The sequence below is a fragment of the Plutella xylostella genome, chromosome 23, assembly GCF_932276165.1.
Source record: "Plutella xylostella chromosome 23, ilPluXylo3.1, whole genome shotgun sequence".
NCBI classification, from domain to species: domain Eukaryota; kingdom Metazoa; phylum Arthropoda; class Insecta; order Lepidoptera; family Plutellidae; genus Plutella; species Plutella xylostella.
In genome coordinates, this window is record NC_064003.1 from 7,442,519 (window position 1) to 7,452,892 (window position 10,374).

The 10,374-nt window shown below is 39.7% G+C and overlaps 1 protein-coding gene across 1 annotated transcript; it reads right to left on the reverse strand.

The window, feature by feature from the left end:
- Nucleotides 1-622: 622 nt before the first annotated feature.
- Nucleotides 623-3,827, reverse strand: LOC105398599 (LINE-1 retrotransposable element ORF2 protein). Its single transcript, XM_038106258.2, is given in 2 exon segments — nucleotides 623-1,920; nucleotides 1,923-3,827. Coding segments are annotated over 2 exon segments (2,997 nt in total). The 5' UTR covers nucleotides 3,622-3,827.
- Nucleotides 3,828-10,374: the final 6,547 nt, after the last annotated feature.

Genomic DNA, 10,374 nt, shown 5'->3' on the forward strand with positions numbered 1-10,374 from the left:
CGCGACGAGCGACTGTGACTTCCTGCATATTTCACAAAAATCTGTTTAAGCCCCTAGTTGTTTTTGCCCGAAAGTAAAAGACTCACACATCCATAACTTATTTTTTTTAAGACGAATGGATGAACCTACCACGTTAATGTGTTGTGAAATAAAGAATATAGGTAATAATAATAACAAATAAACATAGCGTCAGACACGTCAGAGTTATAAGCGGTTGCGTGAGCCTTACCTCTACTATCGCAACTAGTAGAACTGAGACTGCCTTATGTAAAACTAGAAGTTATCCGGCTATTGATTCGGAAAGACATGGCCTAGGGCTTGAATTGAACTGAATATTATGCAAACGCTGGTAATGGAAATCTGATCCCGTAGTTGCAAAGAAAGTATACATAAAGTACCTGAACTTTTGTGCAATTAAATCTTTATTGCACAAATATACCCAATCAAACAAAGGGTGAAATTAGTTTTATAAGCATTTTCTACAACTTTTTTACAGGGCTGCAAAAAAAATTAATTACCTGTATTTAATGAGTTTAAAACGTAACCAAACTGGTGATTAATTTATTTAAACTAAGTTGCACAAGCTTCTACCTTCACAAATAATAATGTTGTTGTTGCAGTCCTATGGCACCCCAGAGGTGCAGAGGGTCTCGACTAACGTCCGCCACTTCCGCCTATCTTCGGCTGTCTTTTTGGCCTCACTCCAGCTTAGTCCAGCGGCTCGCAACTCGTTTTCGACGCTTCGGCGCCATGTTTGGACAGGGCGTCCCCGGGAGCGCTTGCCATTTGGTGGCCTCCAGTCAAAGGCTATAGTTGCGGCATTCGTAGCTCCTCTTCTTACAGTGTGCCCAATCCATCTCCACTTTCGTTTCGCAATTTCCTTGCCGATGGGAGATTGTCGGCACAGCTTCCACAGATCTTCGTTACGTATTGTCTTCGGCCAGAAAACGCGTAGGATCGACCTGAGGGACTTATTGACGAACACTTGCAGTTTGTTCGTCAGCCCTTTCGTCACTCTCCACGTTTCGCAACCAAAGAGCAATACGGACTTCACGATGGAGTCGAAGAGGGAGATTTTTATCCGCCTTGTGAGCACATTCGAGTCCCAAACAGGTTTGAGCTGGGCAAACGCAGCCTTCGCTTTCTTGATCCTGCTCTCTATATCCTCATCTGCTCCTCCCTGACGGGTGACCGTGTTTCCGAGGTAAGTAAATGCATCGACCGAGTCTAAGCGTTGGTCATCGAGTATTAAGGCGTCCGAGGTTTTAGCCTTGATACGCATATCGACTGTTTTGCGTCGGTTTATTCGCAGACCCATTACTCTGGCTTCCTCCTGCAGGTGTGCGAGTTTCTCTTGTAATAGGTCGAGAGTTGGCGAAATCAGCACGATGTCGTCCGCGTAGTCTAGGTCCTCTAGAACACCTGAAGCCCAGCTTATACCTCTCGGGATAGCAACCACGTTCCTCATCACATCGTCAAGGAGAATAATAAATAGGAGCGGTGACAGCAGACATCCCTGCTTGACGCCAGCTGAAATGCGTATTGGGGCCCCAAGCTCTTTTTCGTGTACGATCCTACATGTACTGCCCTCGTATAGCGAGCGTATCACTTGGATGATGCAGGCTGGTATGCCTCTGCGTTGTAGACTTGACCACAACGCGGTCCACTTCACGGTGTCGAAGGCTTTTTCGAAGTCTACAAAGGCCAGAAATAGCTCCGACTGCCATTCGACACATTGCTCAATAAGGACCCGTAGGGTGTTGGTGTGGTCAGTGCAGGAGCGTCCAGGGCGAAAGCCAGCCTGCTCATCTCTGAGGGTCACTGCTACTTTCGGCGCGATGCGGTTTAGCAGGATCTTAGCTAAGACTTTGGCGGCAGCGGGCAGTAGCGTGATGCCGCGCCAGTTGTCGCATCGCGTTGGTCCCCCTTTTTTGGAACTTTCACCAGGAGTCCTTTTTTCCACTCGGCGGGTACTTGTCCGGCTTCCCAAATACGGGTCAAAAGGGGGAACAGTAAAGTAGCAGACATTGGAGCATCAGCCCTCAGCATATCCACATGGATATTGTCGATACCTGGCGCCTTCCCCGGCTTCAGTGACTTCACAGCTGCAACTACTTCTTCGAAAGAGGGTGGCGCTGTTGGTATGTCCAGAAGAATGCTGTCGTTATCCATGCTGGTGGGCTCTTGTAGGTCTGTGCCCTGGCCTTGCTCTAGGAGACTTGAAAAGTGCTCTGTCTATCGCAGCAGCTGCTCGCTCTGGGTGCACAATAGACTGCCATCGCTGGCTCTGAGTGGCTTCCTCGCAGGTCGTGTGTGTCTTCCACTGAGGCGTCGCGTCACCTCGTATAACGCACGCATGTCCTTGTGGCGAGCGGCTACGTTGGCACGGTCCGCCAACTCGTCTGCGGCTCTGCGGCGGTCTCGACGTGCGGTCCTCTTAATTTGTGAGCGAAGGTTGGCGTATCGGCTTCTTAGGCAAGATGCGTCCGACTCCACTGCAGACAGTAGTTGGCCCTTGACTTGGTGCCGATCTTCAATTGCCTGCCACAGTTCTTGCGACATCCAGTTCTCTCTTTGAGGCTTGGAGTAACCGAGCACCTCTTCCCCTGCGTTTGTGTAGGCGTTCCTTATGCGCGTCCAAGATCCATCCATTTCCTCGTCCTCGAGTTCATCTAGAAGTTCGTACTGATTCCGAAGGGATATGCGGAATTTCTCCCGCCATTCCGGGTCGCGGAGTTTTCATACTTCGAAGCTTCTAGACGTCTGCTCAGGTTTACGGCTTGGGGTGCACAACTTGAGGCGCACTTCTGCTACTACAAGGTGGTGGTCGCTATCCACGTCAGCACCGCGTCGGTTCCTCACATCCAGCAACGAGGATCTCCAGGCACGACTGATCGCAACATGGTCTATTTGGTTGCGGGTAACACCATCAGGGGATATCCATGTGACCTTATGACACTCCTTATGTTTAAAAAGAGTGCCACCCACAACCAAATTCTGTGATTAACAGAGCTCGCCGAAAAGTTCTCCGTTTTCGTTCATATTTCCGGTAGCTCCTTCGGAGCCCATAAACTGTTCGCGGTTGGTATTGTCACTACCCAGTTTTGCGTTGAAGTCACCCATCAAGATGACGATGTCCTGTCTGGGGATGTTTCTGAGGGTGTGCTCGAGCTGCTCATAGAACGCCGTCTTAGCATCGTCTTTAGCAGAGTTAGTTGGAGCGTAGCATTGGACGATGCTAATTTTACGAGCGCGGGAGTCGAAACGTGCCGTGATTATGCGTTCCGAAACTGGCTTCCAACTCAACAGGCTCATCTTGGCACTGCGGCTTAAAAGTAGGCCAACTCCGAATTCACGGCTCGCATCCTCGTCTTCTTTGCCGCTGTACAATAGTGTGGTACCGTAATCTGCTGAATCTTCACCAAACCCATTCCATCTCGTCTCACTTAGTCCAAGTATGTGGATGCCGTAGTCGTTCATGACTTTTGCTACTTGGGGTAGCCTTTCAGGTCGAGCCATGGTCCTGACATTCCAGCACCCAATTCGTGTCCGTTTTCGAAAGCCAAAAGTCGTCGTATAAGTGGTCCGGTTATTATTGTTAAATGGAGAATTCTCAATCATAAAAGTTTTTAAGGGTGTGCAGGTGATTAGCCCACAGCACCCCGATCACGATGATGGGGCTGCCATCTGTGCGTCCGTGCCCGCAGAGCCAGTCTGTTTAGGGGGTACCCCAAGGCTTCTGGCAGCCTGAGTGGTTTCATACGGAGTGTCCTTCTCCGGCCTGTTGGTCCGCGGGAACTATTTTATTTTATTCCTACCCTGCTACAGAAGTAGACGGGCGTGCCCCTATCCGCCACCTGGGGACGCGTCTCCTAGGAGTGAGGCTCTCCCGAAGAAATACAAATAATAATATAGTATACTTATAGTAAATTTCACAGTTTAGTACTCCTTTCAACTATAAATTAAAGTACCTACAATAGTTGTAGAATTTATGTCTATTTGTGACAGAAATGACATTCATACCAAAACCAATAACTTAAATATCCATTAAGTAATTAATATGTAAAATATACAACAGTAGCGAAACTAGTTAAGATCAGTTACGAGATTATACCTAACCACTTCGCCAATGAACAACAAACAATTTAATCAGAAATCTCAATTATCGTTATAAGTAAAGTCTAGATTGGACTGAGTAATATTCTAATTTATTGGCCTGAACTCTGAATAAATCAAAGATTTCGTGAGGTGACTCAGAAGCATTACAACTTACTCAACTTTCCACAAGTTGAATAACGTTCACTTACAGACACACATACACGTACGCACAGCACGTCTAGTACAGGTTTGATAGTTTTTATAAAACTATAACCCCTTTATTTATAAAAAAGTTATTGGGCGTTAGCTATTGAACTGTTTTTTTCCATCTCTTAAGGTTTTCTCGCATACAAAGTGTAAACTATAATGAAAATTTTTACAGATAATGTAGGCATGCAATGTAGATGACACAAAAATATTTTATTTTATTTCACCTAAGGATTCAGGTTAGACGGTTTTATCTCTTTTAGCCAACCACAATTCTCCTTTTTTTATTCCTAAAATCCTTACGTTTGTACGACGCCAATAAAAGCCGAAATGAAATCATGAAATCGCATAAAATTCGACAAGATCATTTATAACGTCGACAATAACGATTGTTGTCGCCTTCGGCTAATGTTATGAGGAAATCGTTACAGAACTGCATCGGAGGCGATTATTGAAGCCGACCGTTCAAAGGATGTTTCGTAATAATAATAATAATTATCACATAAGAAATTATTAATATACGGAGTGGAATTTGTAAGGCAATTTTCATACGATGTTCTTTAAGTCCCGTGATGTTTCATTTTAATTTGTTAAGTAATAGGTACTAACACTCGCGAGCAATGAAAAAGATTCACCAATTTCCCCACAAAAATCTCAACATTTAAATTTAAATTTGAAGACAATATTTATGTAGGTGCATAGGTTGGTATGTTTCCGTTCAGGAGAAATAAGTGATTTGTCACTTCTTATATTTTATTATGCCCATCACGATATTTTTCATAATAGGTAAGTAAGTTTTTTTTTCATCAGATTTACCTCCTAACCTTTAACTAATAAATATATAGTTGAACAGTACAGGTACCACCCTGTACATCTCAAGTAGGTACCTTTATTGAGAAAGTATACTCGTAGCATGTGGGTGTTATGTCCCTATAAAGGACGATTGACAATGAACCGCCAACACCCCAATAGAAATACTTCTTGAAAGTGGCAAAGGAATAAGATTTACGTAACAGCCTATGAAGCTACCTTTGATTCTTAGAAGAGAATTTAGTTTGGATTAGCTGTGTCGGTCATATCTGCCGAAGAACCGATAACCGTTGGGGTAGACGAGTTCTCGAGTGGAGACCACGAACAGGCAAACGCAGCGTGGGACGCCCTCCTGCCCGCTGGACTGACGACCTTAGGCGGGTGGCGGTAGTGGTTGGATGAGGAAGGCCGAGGACCGAGTGTTGTGGCGCTCCTTGGGAGAGGCCTATGTCCAGCAGTGGATGACTATTGGCTGATGATGATAGCTGTGTCGAATACAGCCATATATGCCGAAGAACCGATGACCGGTGGCTTTTATGTTTGTAATGCTAATGCAGTTAGTAAGTAAATGCAATTCTTTTACTATAAGTAACTCATAATGTAACTGAAATTTTTGTAAGACATTATTTTCATAATGTTTCAGAAGTATTAATTCTATAGGTACTTAACAGTGAGTTAAGTTGATGCTATTTACACAGATTTTTCTAGCGCGTTCGACAAAGTTGACCACAATCTATTGCTGCATAAACTTAATTATTCAGGAATTGATGGTTCTTTGTTGCTTTGGTTTAAATCATACCTACACAATAGACCACAAAGTGTTGTTGTCAACGGTTATGACTCTAATATTTATCCTGCTGTATCGGGTGTACCTCAGGGCTCTCATCTTGGTCCACTATTATTCTTGATCTTCATTAATGACATTACTTCCTGCATTCAACATTGTAAATTTTCTCTCTACGCTGATGATCTTAAAATTTATAGAACTGTTCATTCCGTTAACGATATTAATCTAATTCAACAAGACATTAATAGGATACAAATCTGGTGTGACAGAAATAAAATGTGCCTCAATATAAATAAATGTTACTTTATAAAATTTACCAAAAAGAAAAACCCTTTAAAATCATTGTATAAAATTGGCAACCAAAATATTAGTCAAGTTCAGGAGATAAAAGATTTAGGCATTATTCTTGATAGCCAATTAAATTTCAAAAGTCACATAGACAGCGTCACTAAAAGAGCGGCTCAGATGCTTGGTTTTCTGAAGCGTAATACAAGGGGATTTAGTAATAAAACCAAAATCATTTTGTATAACGCTTTGGTTAGGAGTATTTTAGAGTTCGCAAGCGTGGCGTGGAACCCGCACTACGCCGTGCACTCGCAGCGCCTCGAGGGCATCCAGCGCGCCTTCACCCGCCACCTCGCCTTCATCAGCCCCGGCATCTCACACCGGTGTCCGTACGAACAGCGGCTGACATATTTCAAAATGATTTCCTTACGCCATCGACGGATTCAGCATGATCTCATGTTCTTATATAACGTTGTTAATAATAAAATAAACTCTAGTAATATCTCGAGTAAAATCAAAATATCAATTCCATTTAATTACCCGCGTAAACGTATAACAAATTTATTCCACTCAAACCATTCCAGAACCAACCTCGGTGTACACGCTCCACTCAATAGAATGTGCAAGGAATTCAACACTATTAATAGTAAATACGATAATTTGGATATTTTTTGGGACAGTCTTGCAGTTTTTAGAAATAATGTACTTGGTGCGATCTCGAACTATTAATGTTTAATATGTTAGTGTTAAGAAATTGTTTTGTTTTGTTTTTATAGTTTAAATAAGTTTATAGACTTATCTGTTTTGTGTCAGAATTTTTTAAGAATGTAAGCAATGTTTGTTTCTATCTCTTTTTTAAAATTTTAAACTGTATTTGATTGTGTTTATATTTATGTTTTGTTATGTGCCTATATAAAAAGTGTTGAGCATATCTGTAATTGGTACATGTTATAGATAAGTACCTCTCTAACCTTTTATTTTTTTTTTTGTAAGTGTATTGTAACATGTACTGTTGATGTGCCTTAAATAAATAAATAAATAAAAATAAATAAACAGTGTTGCCAATTTTTTTTCTAAACAAACTTAGTTTTACGATATCAAGAAAAAAGTAACCCTCAACAAAAAAGTCGATAATTATTATTACTGATAGTTTTTAATGATTATTATGAAAAGTTTTACATCTAACTTAAAAACTCTTTCTCTATGTTTAATGTACAGTGTCGCCATCTAACTTGGCCGATGGGAAACGAAGTGAGCTTTCTAACTACTAGAGGGCGCTCCTATACACTTTTAAAAGCTATAATAATGGAACTGAATTACTATTTCGCATTTCGGCGATATGCTCGTATAATTTCGCCAAAATTATAGTATATCGTATAGGAATATTTTATACATATAATATAAGTCGTATCTAATTTAATTAATTCACTTAAGTGATTAAAGAGTATCTTTGACCATAAATATAAACGTAATCATACCTTATTTCATATGAGAATTTTATTTCCTCAACTTAAGAAACCAAACTTCATAATAATATATCGGATACCAATACGGCAGATTGTTAAAGTAGGTATCCAATCCAGACTCCTGTTACTGAAAAACAGTCCTTACGAACGTTAACGTAAGTTCATAAATATTTATCAAATCAATCACATTAGCAAATTCTGTGTTTTGCCACCGAGCTACATGGGGTAGGAATGCAGTGGGATTGGACTCATTGATGTTGGATGGTAATAATGACAAAAAGATCTGTCGCTATAATGACTTCTTTAATTTCCCGTTTGGCACAATAATATATATACACTTATTTTTCTGATTGTTTTAAATAAATTATTATTGGAACGTACTCTTTTTCTGATTCTTTTAAGTTAAATGTGCAGGATTTAACCAGACAACGAATAAATTATATTTTAATAAAGATATGTGGAAAGTTAAGATGTACGCTTTAAGTACCTACATCTTATTAGAGCATCGGATAAAGAAAAAAAACAACATACCTACAATAATATCTTTTAAAAGCCGTCCTAAGACGCAGGATTTCGCTACGCCTAATAGCAGAAGTTCCAGTTCCAATTAGTGTCCCAATTACTAGGGGCTCTCACGAACAATCGGACGCAATTTCCACCATCTTAAATTCAACTAGCAGACTGACTAATCATCACGGGCCCGTCAACGTAATCCGAAAACCAGGCCCTTGTTTTCAAAGGCCTCCTTCCTTAAACTGCCGGTTAGGGTGGAAGTGACTTTGGAATGTGTCTTGAATTTTTCAGTTTCTAATACGATTATTCTTATTGGTAAGTATTTACACAATATTTCATGTCTGCCCAGTGGTAGGTAGTTTAATAATATACAGGGTTTAGGACTCGTAAAAGAGGTAATCCATTTTGGATAGGTACCATTATGCACTTTTTGTAGAAAAAGATATATTAATATAATATTTGTCACAGTAGTACCAATTTATAATTATGTTTTTAAATATTTGAGATCACCCGTTCTCATACGTCCTTTATCCAATCAGCGAAGGTTGAAACGGTAATCTCTGTTCCATTGGACACCTTTGTTCTGAACCCGAATTAACAAGCTCCAGGCTCTTTGCTGCCCTAGTACCGAAATGTCCAAATTGTCCTTGTCCAATGTACAATGCCACGGTACACGGGATTACTCGGCCATGTTATGTTTTCCTAGTAACAAGGGATTGGGTTCGGATTTGGATTGTTAGAATAGCGATTTTAGTAGATTCATTAGAGGTATAGTTTTGTACCTATAGAATATTTATCATTGTGATGCCATGCGTGTTGTGTATGTGTATACTTTGTTGAGTACTTATAATATACTAAATACACCATCTAAAAATCTCCAACCTAGAAACGCTAAAGCTTTTTAGAATCATTTATCTATACATAGTTTCCCAGTTTTAAAATCAAACACCTTAAAGTTATTCTATGGCTTTCCCTAAGGAAAGCTGTGCACAGCTATCAAAATTGTAAATGTATCAGTGTTGTATTAAATTTGAGCATAAATTGTATATTCTGTATACTGGCCAATAATGAATGATCCATAACCACCAAACTTGAGAAGCCTTTAGCAGCCTATTACCTATTCTCTCCCGACGAGCAATGTCCATCTGCAAAGGCATGTCGAATAACCGTGCTATAGCTGTTCTATAATTGCTGTATAACGGTCATACAGCGTCCTATGGACAATGTATAGTCTAATTAACAAGGATTAGCTCTCAATCGCATAGAATGTAACAAAGAGCTGGTTATGTCCGGTCTCAGATCGGACTTGCTTGTGTTCTGTCTACAAGAGTAGAGTAAGGATGTTGGATTATAGGTGACATAGTTGGCTTTATGTAAGTAATGTGTATATTATATAGGCTACACATATACTTACAAGTATAGAAGAGAATATGTGTGTGGTAAATGGTAGTATCGAAACATTCTTGTAAATATACAATCCCACCTCAGTGGTGGAAAAGAAAAAACAGTAAGTACCTACTTAATACATACCTAGAGTCCGTATTGTTCTTTTCTTTCTTATTCACCAAATCACAATTTTAATAAGTTCTATTAAAACCTTATTTGCATAGTACCCATACAAAAGCATATCTTGTTTCGTCACGGCTCTATTTGTGCTTAAAATTAAGAATAAGATAAGAATAAGAATAAGATAAGAATAAATTTATTCAGATAACTATAGATAATACATATTTTTAAAAATAGGTCAGCTAAAAAGCTATTAAAGTTACAGACCTCTCACTTGACTTCAGTAAATGCCTCTTGTGGTTGAAAAATTGCGTTTATTTTAAATGGTATAATCAACAACATAATCCGCAAGCGACGGCAGACGATTGGCGATCAAGTGAAGGCTTTGGATGACTTGTTAGGGTCACCATTATAATGAGTAACATTATTTGGGATTACCTAGTGTAGGGAACAGAGGCGAAAAGGATCCATTCACAGATCACATTCAATGTAGGATAGTTAATATTTAGATTTTATATTCTTATACTGTACCTTTGTTAATGAAAATGAAATAAATTATGATTATTGAGACAAATAAAAATCTTTTTCTTTCTTTTATTATGATTATGATTATGATTATTCCTCTGTAGTAGCGAGAAAGTTGGGTTTTTTTATACAATTGGTATCTTATTTATTTTAATTTTAATTTGATTTACTATATTA